At 44.6% G+C, this 16991-nt stretch overlaps 1 protein-coding gene across 1 annotated transcript in view; it reads right to left on the bottom strand.

Moving 5' to 3' along the window:
- SEMA3A (semaphorin 3A) overlaps positions 1-16991 on the bottom strand; it is a 192817-nt gene that overhangs the window by 14744 nt on the left and 161082 nt on the right. Inside the window, exons 11-14 of the mRNA XM_081191631.1 lie at positions 14854-15073; positions 10791-10882; positions 6946-6987; positions 2978-3135 (exon numbers count right to left, since the gene is read on the bottom strand). Of these exons, the coding sequence (XP_081047757.1) occupies positions 2978-3135; positions 6946-6987; positions 10791-10882; positions 14854-15073 (512 nt within the window). The remainder of the gene's footprint in view (positions 1-2977; positions 3136-6945; positions 6988-10790; positions 10883-14853; positions 15074-16991) is intronic.

The following is a 16991-nucleotide window of genomic DNA, read 5'->3' as shown; positions in this document are numbered from 1 at the left end:
GAAATGCTAGGTTGGTAGGAGCAGGGACCGAGCAACGGGAGCTCACCCCATCACGGGGATTCGAACCACCGACCTTCTGATTGGCAAGCCCTAGGCTCTGTGGTTTAACCCACAGCGTACATGCCATACCTTTAAAGCATGCCTCAAGTGTCCTGGGAACTGTAGTCTGCCCTTTGCAGAGCTACAATTCCCAGCACCCTTAACAAACGGCACTTCCCAGGATTCTATGGTAGAGAAAAAATGTGCATAAAAAGGTATGAGTTAATAGTTATTCAGTGTGGCTTGGCCACCAGTTTGGTGATGCAGAACAATGAAGTACTGATGACTAGAATCAGAATTTAAGTAAACCTCAGGTGCTTGGGTTAAATAATCTAAAGCAATGCTTGCCACAGAATAGGATGAATTATATGTCTTGGTTAGAACATTAGGTTGAAAACTAGTTAGTGGGTTGAATAACTACCAAAAATTATTATTACAACCCATAGCAACATGTCTTTAAGCAACACCAAACCACCTACTGGAACTCTCTTTCTTTGCTTTAATAATGTTTTGTACCTTTTCAAAAAGAAAATGTGCACTGTAGAAAGGGGAACCATGTCTGTGTTTGCTTTGTCCACTTCCTTTGCATCAAAACAGTAGTGGCAAAAAACTCCCTGTTCAACCCATGGAAAAGAGATGCCTTTGAGCAGAAGAAAGAACAGGGCAAACAAAGATGTTGTGAAGAGGCTGAACACTTCGCTTGGAGAAGAAAAGAAACAGCGAAGGAAGAAGAAGTCAGGCAAGTGGGTGGTGGGGGAGATAAAAGAGGATTAGGTCTCTGAACAATGATGGAAGCTCATCACGGAAGCAGAAGTCAAGGAGCCAGGAAAACCCCTGACATTTTTCACCCCTGGCATCTGTTGTATTCAGTGAAGCTTCTTTGGATTTAGTCAAAATCTAAAAGATATATTAGATAAATCTAAAAGATATATTAGGCTGTATTCAGTCTAAGTACTATTTAGGTAAAGGTAAAGGTACCCCTGCCCGTACGGGCCAGTCTTGACAGACTCTAGGGTTGTGCGCCCATCTCACTCAAGAGGCCGGGGGCCAGCGCTGTCCGGAGACACTTCCGGGTCACGTGGCCAGCGTGACAAGCTGCATCTGGCGAGCCAGCACCAGCGCAGCACACGGAAACGCCATTTACCTTCCCGCTAGTAAGCGGTCCCTATTTATCTACTTGCACCCGGGGGTGCTTTCGAACTGCTAGGTTGGCAGGCGCTGGGACCGAGCAACGGGAGCGCACCTCACCGCGGGGATTCGAACCGCCGACCTTTTGATCGGCAAGCCCTAGGCACCGAGGCTTTTACCCACAGCACCACCCGCGTCCCTAAGTACTACTTAGACTCACTGAAATTCATAGACATGGCCAACTTAGGCCCGTTGCTTTCAGTAGGTTTGCTGCTGAAACGTAGCTGAATACAACCCAATGGCTTTTTACATCAGTGAGCTAGGGTTATACCCATGGATCTAGTCCCACTCACAAATATGGGGAAAATTCATACTAATTAGGAAACCTTCTAATCTAAATCATTTGTAGGCTCAATATGAACAGACAAACTGCAACAAAACATGTCTCTCCCATATCGGTCTCTACTGACACACCAGGCACTGCAACCTCCCAATGGTTTGACTTCACCTCCAAAGGCGGACTTCTCCATTGTCTCTCAAGACAGGCGGATGCCACCATGAATGGTGTGTTCAGGAATTTGCTTCAGCACAGGAAGGCTTTATCTCTGGAAGTTCTCAGGGATTGGTCCAATGTCCTCAGGTGCACAGACTCCTCTCCAGATAGTTGTATGCTTAGGTCTGAAGATGGTTTCTAAGTGAAAAGTCTGAGTGATCTGGAACCCTGACTAGACAGGGCTCCCAGGTGTCCAGCAGAGCATGCTCAGAAACAGTCTTCAGACCTTTGCGCTAAACATGCAAAGACCAGAAGTGGAGCCTGCGCAGCCAGACACATTGGCGCTGACTCATTGGCGCAAGACTTCAATGTGCCCCCCTGCCTCCATTCCCAGGTGAAGCCTTCTTGTGTTCAGGTGAACACCTGAATGTGGCCACAGTCTAAGCCAGGAGTTCCCAAATTGTGGTGGTTCATAATGTGTCCAGGGATCGGTGGTTGAAGATGCCCACTGAATATTTATACTGATTAGTAACTGCATGTTCACTGTGTTGCTTATTTCTATGCATTCTTCTGTGGAATCCGCCATAGCGCAATAGAATATAAAAAATAAAAACGACAATTAAAAATAGAACTAAGAATCATACAGCACTTAGCACAGCACACTGCTACAATGGGCAGAAAAATCATGAAGCGATCTGCCCTTTTTTTTTTTTTTTTTGGCAATTTTCAAGTGGTCCGCAGGGGGAAAGTTTTGGAACCAAGGGCCTAAGCAGAACCCGGGTATCACTTGAAACCAGCAGTGGAAGATGGGGAAGCAGCACTCACCTGACTGCTGGTCACAGGGCTAAGTGGTGGTCAGGTGGAAAGCCTGAGGGATTGGCTCCACCAGTGCATTTGCCTCATGCCATGCCACACACACCACACAGCAACGCAGGTGTCCGACGGTCAGGCGTGCGCTGCTGCTCCCCCCCCCCATGGGGCCCACTACTGCTTGAAACTGTCACTTAAGGAATCAGGTGAGGACCTTGAAGGAGAATTGGAAATAAAAAAATTCCTTCCAGTAGCACCTTAAAGACCAACTAAGTTAGTTCTTGGAATGAGCTTTCGTGTGCATGCACACTTCTTTAGAAGGATCTGGCAACTTCTGTTTCAGTGTATCTGAAGAAGTGTGCATGCACACGAAAGCTCATTCCAAGAACTAACTTAGTTGGTCTTTAAGTTGCTACTGGAAGGAATTTTTTTTATTTTGACTATGGCAGACCAACATGGCTACCTATCTGTAACGAGAATTGGAAAGACACTCAAATCCACCCTTACCTCTTAGCGGTGGGAAAGTAACGAGAGCACGAGGCACCATCCCAGGCGCAGTATGGGTCCCTAGCAAGGCAGCACTCTGCACATGCTTTACCATACACATCGCAGCGGTGCAAGGGAAGCTGTGAAACGCCAACAGCTGAGCCAATGTAGAGCTGTTGCTGTTTGTGGCAGGGGAGAGAGAGAAAGAGAGAGAGATGGTAAGTAAGCCTGCTTCATTCAAAAAGAACCTCCTTCATTTATCTCTCAGCACTTTTGGCCCTTACAACATGCCGCACAAGTTCCAAAATTCAGAATCATTCGACTCTTGTTTCTTCTTTGTGTTATTATGACAAGAAAAGGATTCAGAGTTGGTTAAGAAATTCCACTTGTATGGATTCCAGTGTGGACCGACCTGTCTCACTCCTCCCGGACTAATGTGCGGACCACAATTCTTGGCTCAAAACGTTTTAGGATAAAACATATTTAAAAATGCATCCATTAAGATAAAATTATTTCAATATGCGTTCTGCAATAAGATATGTAATTACAACTGTATTTAAATATTCTTTTTTAAAAACCAAATAGGATTTTGCATGCATTTTTTTAATAAAAAAAAGGTAAGTTGCAGATAAATACGGAAACAGGATGGAATGGAGTTTTAGGAACAAATATATGCAAATTTGATACAGACCAGAATCCATCTATCTCTATAAAGGAATCTCCCATAGGGAGAGTCATAATTTCCAGCTGTGCCTAAAGTGCTGTAAGGCCCTTTTTGAACATTACATCATGCAGCTGAACATGGGGATGTGGATTCCTGTACATACCAGCTTCCCACTCCACATTTCCATAGTCCACACCTGCCTATCTGCCCATCCTCCCTTCCAGGTCAACTGAATCCTGGACACCACCTCTAGCCTGTCGAATTAAGGTTCCTCCTGCACAGCAAGGCCCTTTGTTGTTGTACCTGAACTATCACAGAAGCGTTTCATAAACTTGATTCATTTGGAAGGTTAACTAAGAAGAGTCTTCTGCTGCCACCTGATTAAGCAGAAAAACCTGGAGAAAAACACGCTGCCTCGACTCTGGAGGTCTGCAACTGCCCCTCTGCTCCCACAGAGCATCTGCAGGCTCAAGCTCCTCTGTTTGCTTCAGTGGGGAGGGAGGCAGCCAAGGGATGAGTTTTGGGAGGCTGCTTTGATTGTTATCTTTTGCTCTGCACGGGAGGTAAAGTTCGTCACGTCACTCCATGAAAAGCCCCGAGTTCACAAAGAACAATGCATTTAATATCTAAAGCTGGGAGTGCTCAAGAATCAGGAATCAACATGCTCTCAAAAATGCCTCTAATTCAAAGATGCAATCAATGCCAGAAGCTTGTCATAGTGCATCACCTACGTGTATTGTTTTCTTTCCTCCTCCCTTCACTTGGGGCTACACCAACACTTTATAGGCTTCACTTTACGTGAATAACTTAGCTGGAGAAAACTTTTAATATTGTAAATTTGTTTTCCAAGGGATCAGGGAGAATTGTAATCCCTCCTGAATACATAAAGGGGCCTTTGATCGAGAAGTTGTGCTTAAATGCATGGTTCATTATACAGTGTAATCTGCTCCTTTAAAAAGAATGTACTTGTAAAAATAATCAAAAGCAGAGCATTCTGGTACCATATGAATATATATATATATATATATGTATGTATATATATATATATCTTGACAGCTTTGTTTTGAAAATAGTTTTCTCTAGAATAGCACATTCTTTTAAATCTCCCCCTACCCCTTGTTGTTTTAGGTGATAAACTGTGCGAGGGAAGTGGCCCCAAACAAAATATTTCATGTCAAACTCATTCATTTTAGGCAAGTTTCCACTACTCAATGGGGTTCCTAGCTGGACTGCCCAGAATTCTGACTATTGAGATGGCTTTACCCCTTTCTCATCGAAAGCTATATCAGTGGCTGATATGATACACATCTGTTTTCATATCTTTAAAAAGAATACCAAACATATGCATCGGAAAGATTTGTTATAAATTTAGAAAAGTTACATAAACAGAACATGGGCTTGTGGTGTATCTGCCGCTTGCCTCAAGATGTTCCAGAAAGGACACAAAAAGGGTTTCCAAACACCTATCCAAGTCTGTCTCACAAGTTTCATTTTTACAAAATGTGTCCGTTTCAGCCACCATTACTCTAGTTGTTGTAAGAAGATCCTGTGCCCAAGCGTGATGCTCCTTATTTACGTTAGAGATTCAGTACAATGCCTTCAGCAGCAAAAGAAGCCTAATTCCGATATGTAACTGTACATTATAAAAACAGCCCTGTACAAAGTCAGACCAACAGTCCACAGGTGAGTCTGCTGGACTTCCCTGGATATGCTGGGGATTTAACATGCAGAGCTAAGCTAATGGCCCTCCCTCAGAGCCTTTGGCCATCAAGGCTCAATTTTAATGTAGCTTCATCTAATGGATAAGGGAACTCTCACATTTTCTCCCCAACAGATTCCATGGTGAGCAGCTTTAGAGACAGGCAGGCCAGTCTTCCCATGGTGCAGAGGGTCTAAAGAAAGTGGCCGCACTCTGCATCTTCAGGCTGCTTCAAGGATGTAGGGTGGTGCAAGGCATAGCTGTCAACTTTCAAATTTGAAAATAAGGGATCAGCAGCCTCAAAATTAAGGGATCAGCAGTCTCACCTGTCCCAGGGACAGTCTATGGGATATCTAACAATGTGGGATAGCAGCAGGAAGCAGCGGGAAATGGAATAAGGGAATTTCCCACAAAAAAGGGAAGGTTGACAGCTATAGTGCAAGGTGCTAAAGTGTGCTATGGGAACCAAGCCCTCTGGGTTCCTTTGCCAGAATGGCCCCTCTTTCATGTCTTCCCTTCGTCATCTCTGAAGTGCCTCCCAAATTCTGAGTGCCAAAGTACTGCCATGCATTTGTGGAGGGCCACATTCCCGTATATTCCCGAGTCCAATCGAAGTAAGACTCAGTCAAGGCTAGGGGTGTTAAAACTGTGCCAAACAAGGGACCCCTGAATTTAGCATGTTAAAACATAAGCCGGGCTGGCTTCCCGCATCCTGGAAATCACCAGCTCCAGATGGGTAGCAATTGCTTGACATTGATAGCATGACAACTCCCACTTTGTATAAAGCAGTTGCTATACACTGAACACTTCCATTGTGATCAATGGGTCTTTGTAAAAGTGAATTTTGCACATTCATTAGCCCCTAGTTCATGGGTAGGCAAACTGCCCAGGGGCCGGATCCGGCCCAATCGCCTTCTCAATCCGGCCCACAGATGGTCCAGGAATCAGGGTGTTTTTACATGAGTAGAATGTGTCCTTTTATTTAAAATGCATCTCTGGGTTATTTGTGGGGCCTACCTGGTGTTTCTACATGAGTAGAACGTGTGCTTTTATTTAAAATGCATCTCTGGGTTATAGGAAACATAGGAATTCATTCACCCCCCCCCAAAAAAAAATAGTTTGGCCCCCCACAAGGTCTGAGGGACAGTGGACCGGCCCCCTGCTCAAAAAGTTTGCTGACCCCTGCACTGAACACTTCCATTGCGATCAATGGGTCTTTGTAAAAGTGCATTTTGCATATTCATTAGGCCCTAGTTGGTGTTATAGAGGAAGAAGCAGGTGAGAAGGAAGCCCGGTAGTGATTGTGCCAATGCTGGAGAACAGGAGATTTGACCCTCATGACCTGCAGCCAGTGACTCCTGGGGATACAACATCTCTAGAGCTCGGAACAAGGATCTTTGTTTCAGAGACTAATTAGGCAGTTCATTTCCACTTCATAGCTAGCGAAGCACACGTCAAGACTTTCCCTCTTCTTTGTCTGCCAGAATTTCCATAAGAAACTAGAAACATTTATGAAAAGGAATGGGAGGCAGCTGGCACCAATATCTTTTCAGGCAAGCAAGTTAAGGTCTCTGAAATATGGGACCCAATAACTATTTAAGAGTCTCAAGATTGTATGTACAGTACCTGCTTTGTGGAAATCTTCATGGCTGAAATAGCTGTGGGTTCCTGGAAAAGAGAGTTACAGTTATAGCAAAGATGCTTTAAATAGCTGCTTCCATTAAGACGATGAGAACTGGGTGCCTCGCCGTGGATTGCTCTTACTGACTTTCACGCTGAAACACCGTTGTTGCTATGGATGCATTCAAATGCATTTGTGCCTGCGCAATTGTGCATGTTGAAACTCAACACAAGGATTAATCAAGCATGCATTCTACAAAGGTCCAGTGGAGGCATCATAGCAGCCCTGCAAAAATAGTGGTTTGCAAATTGGGAGCCAGCTTCAGGAATGCACACCTATGTCCCTATCTCAGTGGGAATTATCCCTCCCTTTAACCATGGTTTATCAGGGATGCTGGTGGTGCTGTGGGTTAAACCACAGAGCCTAGGAGTTGCCGATCAGAAGGTTGGCAGTTCAAATCCCTGTGACAGGGTGAGCTCCCATTGCTCGGTCCCTGTTTCTGCCAACCTAGCAGTTCAAAAGCACATCAAAGTGCAAGTAGATAAATAGGTACCACTCTGGCGGAAAGGTAAATGGCGTTTCCGTGCGCTGCTCTGGTTCGCCAAAAGCAGCTTAGTCATGCTGGCCACATGACCCGGAAGCTGTACGCCGGCTCCCTTGGCCAATAAAGCGAGATGAGCGCCGCAACCCCAGAGATAGTCACGGCTGGACCTAATGGTCGGGGTCCCCTCTACCTTTACCTAACCATGCTTTAGCATCATACTGAAGCTAACCAGGGTCCCTCTTCTTCAGGGCTTATCAACTGCTGTGTGATTCCTTTGCTTCATAATATTGGCAACTGCTAGGGGGACAGAGATCATGATGATGTCACCATACCAGTAACTATGCAAAATGGTATGTAGAGGGGGATAACTCCAAGCAGGGCTGCTATTTCTGGTAGGAATTCCACACTGAGGAATATGTGTAGATCTGTCTTATGGATTGTAGACCTTTCTATTTTCTTATAGTTTCCTCATACGGGTTCAGTTTCTATCAAGGTACGCTGACATAGCCTGCTTCAAGCTTTCACACTTCACCCCCGGCGAGCCATGGGGAACTGGATATGGCTCAGTAGATGCTAAGCATGCAGACTCTCCAGTGCAAATGGGTTATTAAACTTGGTATTGGAAGGCATCAATTACAGGCCTTACCGAAATGTTTGCTCAGCTGTTCAGGGAGACACTGCACAAATCAGGTTAAAAAGGCATTTGTTATCAGTGCAATACATCTGGAATGCCTTCAGTTTGGCTGGAGCTGTCAATGGAAAGTGTTGTGTTCGGCATACTGCAACTCAGGCTGTTAAATTCATTCTTTGGTGACATAAAATTAGATCCACCCACCCCAGGGATATGTGAAAACTCAAAAGTGATGGGTTGCACTGAAACTTCGTATCAGATTTCTACCTAGGACTCGATTCCTTTGGCGCATTAACCAACCCCCCTTCAAACTCCAGCTGCACCTGCAAGGAGAATAATTTCAACAGTATTTTATGGCAGCTGATAAGGAGCTCTTCGGGTCATGCTGAATGTTGAGGTGTGTGCATCCCCAGGCACCTTCACACCAGGATGTTCAACGCGGCAAGGGAGCAGAGGAATTGCAATGCCTCCTTCTAATGGTTTCTGGTGGTCCCCTCTTCCCACCTTTTCATTTTGCCCTTCAATGGCAAATCAAGGGCAAATCTGCACTGCCACGCCAAATAGCGCCTTTGCCAAGCCTGTCTTTCCCCTACCACTTTCTCTCCTGACTGCTAAGCCACTTTGGACTTTGGAAGTAGCTTGGGACAAGTGGAAAGCAAGAGACAAGGAGGTAGCTAAGCACCCGTCCTCTTGCCCACATGTGCAAAGGCCACTAAGGGTGGAGTTTCAGCCTGAATGTCAGCTGTCAAAGATGTTTTTGCTGTCAGTTCCATCACTGAGTCCACCCGTTTTTTTGGCTAAGGACTCACCTCGCCAGATTCTGATTGATCAGATACTGCTCTGGCTCAGCCCTAGTCTTGCATGGGTCAACTACTAGTCACAGCTCCATGCCCACCCCAGCACAGGTGGTGGGACTCAAAACCAAAAGTTGGAAACCACTTTTTCAAGGCTGAAAAATGTGATACAATGGTCTCTTCCCCCCCCCACACATCTGAGTCACCATAGCCTACCCCTAGGCATCTGAAACATAAGGCAAAAGCCTCCAGGACAGAAGACATGATTTGTTCCAGAAAGTGAGACAAAGCACCTCTCCTTTTAGAAATCAAGCTCTTGGCTTGTCTCTTTAATTTTTGGCTTAACGGATCATGGCATTCATTTTGTTTCATTTGTAGAAGCTCATGCAATGGCCAGGTCCCTAGACTGCTTTATACTATAAGTAGCCGATTTGCTGCAAGCAACAGAGAAAACAACCACAGGCCACCAGCTACTCTTGTGATTTCATCTCATTCCTTGAGATTTATTTCTTGTTCAAAACCAGGGGTTCAGATACCCACTGCACAATTAACCAGAACCTGACAATGAGGCACACCTCATTGAGTCAGTGTCTCATTCACACACAGGTTGCGCTTCCGATATAAAGCCCAGAACGTTGCATGCAAACAGTCCTAGAATACATGGCCCAAATAACATGGTGCCTATTCATAAGGCAAAGCAAGCAAGTGTTGGGATGGGTGGAAATCAAGAAGTCTCACTTTGTAGGATGCTGCTTCTAGGAGAAAGGAAAGCTTGACATGGGACAACCTGAGAGGATTTGTCACTTTCTTTCTTTTTAAAATCTTAGCCAGTTAAATTTTAACAGTGACAATTAATTAATTAAATTTACAACAATTTGCAGGTGAATAAACAAGAATTCTGATGAAACATAGGAAGCTCTCAGACACTTGGTCCATCTAGGTCAGAAGCATCTACAACAACTGGCTCTGGCTCTCTGGGGATCCAGTCAAGGGATCCAGGCATCACACCTGAGGCCCTTCAATCTCTGTGATCTACCATTGAGCAAGGAAAACAAACAATTCCCTTTGTTTCTAGACAATGCTTCCATATGCTGCAGTTGGCATCATCTTTAAAAAGGCATCTCTTGCTGTGTAGAAGAGATGTGGAATCCCACTTCCAAGATAATTTGTAAATTCTTACATTAAAGTAACTCCTTTTTAAAAAATCTGCCTGGCTGACTATGGGACAAGTTTTTAACTGATCAAAATGTTTATTGAATCAAGTTGATTAATCGGCAGTACAACTCAATCTCAGCTTTATCTTCTCATTTTCTTCATACTCCCCAGGATGGCACGAGATCAAAATCCATTTAAACAAAAACATGCATTGGAAATCAGCTCCTAAAACCATGCCAACTTTTGCCTACATTGTGTACTTCTTCAAAATTATTCTTAATTGTCGTGTCATAGAAACCCTCAATGTCAGATAACAGACTTTTCACTACGCCTTTGTCTTCATGTCATATGCCCAGATGTAGAATTAATTCTGTATATTTTTCTGGGGAGAAGACAGGCAGCAAGACCTTCAAATGTTACAGATGGTTTTCACTGTAAATTGCAAACAGTCATATCTATTGGTTTGAGCAGCCCAGTGAACAAGGGGGGGGGGGAAGGAGGGGAGGAGAGTCAGCAATATAATTTTTGCTATTAGCTCACAACTGGCACTGAAAGCTCTGAGGTTTATTTTGACTAGTGCCTGAATCTCTAATTGAGAAGCTAATTAGAAAGGTTTGCTGGACTCTTCCACAATAAACCCCGTCTCTGCAGCTGCCTGCAGGGGGTGGCGGGGGCAGCAGCAGCAGGGGAGCAAAAACAGATAACCAACATTTCAATCACACTCACCCGAAAGACTGTCATTTCTTCCAGCAAAACTTCCTCCAAATCATGCCAGGTCTCTTTAGGGATAGAAACTACTTTCAAAACTGTCCCAATATCTGAAATAAAGACAGATACCATTTTCCCCCTTGAGTCCAAGAGCAGTCCAGTCTCAGATCTACAGAAGTTTTATGTTTCCCACAATACAAATTATCGTATTTCAAAAAGGGGATTATGCAGCAATGCGTTCTTTAGAGTCGGCTCCATACAATACCCATTTACCTTCAAAATGATCTCAAAAGTTCTTAAAGGTTTCCAAAGAAGGATTATACTGAAATCTTTTAATTGCATAAAACCCCCCCCCCAAAATCTGAACCCTGAACCCATTTTAGCTGTCAGCAAATGAACAGGGCAGTGTAATGTTACCAATGAAATGTCAGCTGCCACAAGTGTGCATTTAAAGCCAGGAATACACAGGATCAGCTAGGGCTACATTTTATGATTTATTCTCAAATCCAAAGTATTTCATGTTTTCTTTTTCTTTCTTTTTAAAAATAATAATAATACAAGGGCAGATGTGAAAGTGAGACTTCATGGGGACACACAGACAGCTGGAGGGATGCTGCCAAATTAATTGAGTTGTCAGATCTGTTAGGAATCAGCTGGTGATTCTGAACAGTGCAGAGTTAGAGTTGAGAGTCCTGCATTGGACTATATGAAACTTGGGGGTCCCAATTCTATGATTCTTTGAGATACAGCAACCAATATTGATGCTGTGTTTTCTCAGAACCTTATCAGGCATCATAGTGGACAGCGTCCCTGGAAAAAATAAAAATAAATTTATATATATATATATACACACACACACACACACACACACACACAGTGGTGCCTCGCAAGACGAATAGAATCCGTTCTCTGATTCTCTTCGTCTACCGGTTTTTTCGTCTTGCGAAGCAAGCCCATTGACGGATTAGCGGATTAGCGCTATTAGCGGCTTTTAGCGGCTTTTAGCGGCTTATCGGCTTATCGGATCAGCTGATTAGCGGCTTAGAAAAAGGGGGGGAAGGAAAAAAACCCTGCAGAAACTCGCAAGACATTTTCGTCTTGCGAAGCAAGCCCATAGGAGATTCGTTTTGCGAAGCACCTCCAAAACGGAAAACTCTTTCGTCTAGCGAGTTTTCCGTCTTGCGAGGCATTCGTCTTGCGGGGCACCACTGTATATATATATATATATATATATATATATATATATATATATATATATATATATATATATATTTCTATACTGCTCTATACCCGAAGGTCTCAGAGTGGTTCACATAAAATATAGAATACATAAAATCAAAACAAAAGCAGCAACCCAATTAAAAAAAAAACCCCAAAGAGCCAGCATTTTTAAACAGGGTGTAGGACATAGATCAAGTCAGACAAAGGCCTGGTTGAAAAGGTACATTTTTGCCTGGCGCCTAAAGGTGTACAGTGGTACCTCTGGTTGCGAATAGGATCCATTCCGGAGGCCCGTTCGCAACGTGAAAAGCCTCCAACCTGAAGTGCCGTATCTGTGAAGGTGCATGGCACGATTTGGCACTTGTGTGCATGCACGAAGTGCGATTTAGCGCCACCTGCGCATGCGCAAGCGGCAAAACCTGGAAGTAAGCCTTTCTGGTACTTCTGGGTCTCCACGGGAAGCAACCTGTAACATGAAGCAAATGTAACACGAGGTATGATCTGTACAGTCATACCTCGGGTTGAATGTGCTTCAGGATGAGTGCTTTCGAGTTGCGCTCCACGGCAACCCGGAAGTAACAGAGTGCATTACTTCCGGGTTTCACCGCTTGCGCATGTGCAGATGCTCAAAATGACGTCATGTGCATGCGCAGAAGCAAAAAGCAACACGCGCATGCACAGATGTGCCGTCGCTGGTTACGTTCGCTTCTAGATGAGAACGGGGCTCCGGAATGGATCCTGTTCACATCTAGAGGTACCACTGTATAGTGAAGGTGCCAGGCGATAGCTAGTCTGTTGCAGGGTTGCTGAGAACGGTTTGCAAGGGGCAAACTAAAGAGCCCAAAATTATAAGGGAAATAATTTCCTTTGGATGTGCTTTAAATGTATCCTGTGTGTGCAGGATTACCGACTTTTGGCCTTGCCGCTGTTCATCTGCCTCCAACGGCAGCTTTTTTTTTTTGGCAGCCAGTGATAACATTTCTCCCTCTACTGTGAAAAGCTTCCCCTGCCGTAGGCAGACAAATCACTTCACCCAACACTGCAGAATAACTGACCTGCAAATTGTCAGTTTTTCTTAACTGGAGTATTCCAGGTGGAAGAGGGGAAGGGGATAAAAACACTTTACTAAGCTTAGAAGTTGTGCGGGGATGCGGGGGGCAAAGGATGTCATTCGGAAGCTACCGTTTTAAACAAAGTCTATATCAATTTTGTCAGCATCAAAGACTGGAAGATTTAAGTTCTTGCAGCAGGAGGAGAGACCACTACAAAGTAATGGAGAACTGGATTATTGCCACGTTTAAAACATTTTGAATTCTACAACAGAGCTTTGACAAAGCCAAAGAAGTCAGCCTAGCAGATAGGCATTAAATCTTTAAGATAAATAGTTCTATTTTAAGAGGGACCTCCCCCCCATTAGTGGTTTGCTGCTCTCTAAAGCCTCTGAGGTCAAACACACAATGTGTTAAACCCTACAGTGTCTCTGATCAGGCTTCAGGCACCCAAAGCGAAGCTTTATCTGTACTCAAGATCAGGCTTACGTGGAATAATATTTCAAACAATTTCACACAAAGTGAACCAGGCCCCTCATTTCAGATCAGCAAGCTTCGGCGAGTAACTCATCTTACAAGATAAAATTACTGTTATTAATTCACGTTTACTGAAAGATGGACTCGAGACTGTGTTAAATGATCTGCTCCTGCCCTCAAGTCAAATTATGAGGGCAAAAATATGCATTTTGGTCTGCTGGAGAGGGATTGAAGTGAAACATCACTGAGGTGAGAGTTAGAGCAAAGTATCCAGATGTATACTTAAAACAACACCAATGCTGAATTAATCACATTTCCTTTCCACTAAGACTCAGGGAAACAACATAACTTACTTCCTCCTTAACTTGCACTAGACCTCGGGAAAAGATGGTGGTATTTTCATTTAGCATTTATTTTTGTTTAAGTGAGCTGCTGTGGCCAAAGCAACCCGATAATCTCTTGCTATAGTGGGAATTATAATCTCGCTCTCTGAGATTAATCAACCAGGCCACATTGCCACATTGCCAACTGTCAGACTCAGATGAGATTTAAGATGGAATCCTGCTGACGCTCCTTGTGAGCTGGGTAGGACTGCAGACCGGAAGACAAGGAGACAGTCTTGCTTTTCCAGAGATCAGGATAAAAAAAGACTGAAGTCACACACAGCTTGAACTTAATTCAAGCTTTAATTGAATTAGTATTAAATTGGGAGTCCCCAGGGGTTGGCAGCTCCTGGACCAGAAGGGAGAATACAGAACTAAAGGCTGCTGCATACAAGATAAAACAAAGTGTTTTGGACTAGTGTGCTCTCTGACGTGCTGTATTCGGGACATTTATTTTGGGGAAGTATTTTGGATATGGGAAATTATTCAAATGTGCAAGCCCCAAGCTACAAACTGAAACGGCATAGTCCGGACACAAGTTGATCATCCAGTGAGAAATTGGGTCTAGAGTTATTTAAATGGATGTGGTCATTACGTCAATCAAGTAAATTGCAGTCCACCCAAAATAGAGTCGAGCCTTGCTTGTAAGCAATTCGGTGAGCCACACTAGAAGACAAGAACAGGGCTCTTTTTCAGCAGGAACCCACCGGAACTCAGTTCCGGCACCTCTCAGGCAGGTGCCATTGCCATTCAAAGAGAACAAGGGAGGTGTTCATGGTGAGTTTTGGCACCTCTTGATTTAGAAATATAGCAGTAGCTACTTTCCACCAAAAACTGCTTTGGTGCAAGTCCATTCATGTTGACGGTACTTGGACAGAAGGAATGCTAAACATCTTGGACTCTTCTGCTCTGCTTTCCATTCACTGTCTAAAGAGGTTTGCGGAGCCTTACCTGTCCCAATGAACATGACATCATACTGCCCATCCTCTGCATCTACCCGATCGACCACGATTTGTGTGAACTGGTAATCCAAATCTGTTTTGATCATTATGGGGCGATTATTGATGGGAAACACAGGGTTGTACATCGCTGGGTGGCTTCTTGCGAATGTGATGACTTCATCAGGAAGATCCTTGGTTGAGTCAAAGCCACCAAATGTTTTGCTTGGACACTGGGGAGGGGGATGGCAAAAGAGAATATTGTCAAGAGATTACAACAGTGAAATTCCCATTTCCTCAGTGTATATACTGAGGTCTTCACAACAACCTTATTTTTTCACATGGTGCTGCTGCTGCTAGTCCTGCTCAATGCTAGTCCTGCTCAGAGGTTTTATTAGTAGTGTCCTTTATTTTAATAGGTCTACTCTGAGTAGGACTAAAGTTGGTTACAAGCTAGCATCGCCAATCTAGAGATATATGAGTCAATCTGTGTTGGGATATACAGTGGTGCCCTGCAAGACGAATGCCTCGCAAGACGGAAAACTCGCTAGACGAAAGAGTTTTCCGTTTTGGAGGTGCTTCGCAAAACAAATCTCCTATGGGCTTGCTTCGCAAGACGACAATGTCTTGCAAGTTCCTGCTGGTTCCCCCCCCCCTTTTCTAAGCCGCTAAGCCGCTTATCAGCTGATCCGATCAGCAGATAAGCCGCTAATAGCGCTAATAGCGCTAATCCGCTAATCCATCAATGGGCTTGCTTCGCAAGACGAAAAAAACGCTAGACGAAGAGAATCACAGAACGGATTCTTTTCGTCTTGCGAGGCACCACTGTACAATCCCTCTAGTACAGTGTTTCTAGTGTGCCGCGAGACGTTGCCTAGTGTGCGGTGGGAGGGAGGCGGGCGAGTCGGGTGGCGAGAGGCGGGGCGGCGGCGGCGAGGAGAGGCCGCCCAGCGCGGGGCTCTCGCCGTCTGCCTGCCTGGCTGCCTGCGTGGCGCTGACGTCACGGGGCTGTAACGTGCCCCACATAGGCACACGCGGGGCGGCGAGCGAGCTCCCTCCCACATCCCATCGCCGCTCGCTTCAGCCGGCCTACTGGGCTGTCGCAGGCGGAAGGCCTGCGCATGAGCAAGGTTTTCGCGCCTTCGGGATTCCCTTCACGCCTTCCTCCTCCCGGGTCCTTGAGAGCGCGGGAAGCGGCAGCGCGAGACCGGCGTTGAGCCTGGTAGGTATTGCGCTTGCCAAGGCAGTCATTTGGGAAATGAAAACTTGCAAAGCAAGCAACCAGTTCAATCTGAAGTACGTGTATGCTTAATATCCTGTATCTGAAACCTGTTCTGCCCCCTCCCCCACACTTGGTGCCATTTTCATCTACACATGCAGCAGAGTAAGTTGACCCAGAATAGTACCAATTCAGATGGCAGATGGGAGAATGACAGTGCTGAATGCTTTCCCATGTAGAACAGTCCCTGCAAATAAAAACCTAGCATATTTGGAAGAGGGATGCTAGCCTAACCATTACCTTCTATGCTGTTACTATTTTTTTAAATTTTTTTTACATAAGTAAAAAGTGACCTTTCCCCATCTGGCATGGTGGTGTGCCTCGATATTTTTTTCATGAAACAAGTGTGCCTTTGCCCAAAAAAGGTTGGGAAACACTGCTCTAGTATATGCAAGCCAGTGACTTGCTGAAATCAAATCTCAGCATAAGCAAAAGATTGCCAAGTGTCTGTAGGTAAATTGCATTTTATGGGGATAATAAGAATACTGGCCTGAGCATTCAGATAAATCGTGCTGTTAGAGAGTTCCAATCAAACATCTGATTTGGCTTCCACTCTGCCTTCACCTCTTTCTCCAACTCCAAACAATTCTTAGCTTAGGGAAGAGGGAGGTGGTACCAGGTGAATTTGGACCAAGCTCAAAGGGGGTTTTACTCAACCTGAATTGGGCCAGCCCTGTTCAAGTTCACATTTCAAGCTTCCCTCTCGCCTCATTCCTAAAGACGTGCAAAGTGCTTTGAACACTTGAAGTGTAAAATATTGATAGCATTATTATACTTTATGTTCATTTCCTTTGATTTAAGAACACAAATGCCCTAGTGTTGAAATAACCTGCATCGCCTATGTATTCCTAAAACATACAGCACTTGAAAGC

This window comes from Podarcis bocagei, assembly GCF_964188305.1.
Source record: "Podarcis bocagei genome assembly, chromosome: 4".
Taxonomy (NCBI): domain Eukaryota; kingdom Metazoa; phylum Chordata; class Lepidosauria; order Squamata; family Lacertidae; genus Podarcis; species Podarcis bocagei.
Note: the sequence above shows the minus strand (reverse complement) of the source record. Positions and strands in the feature narration are given on the sequence as shown.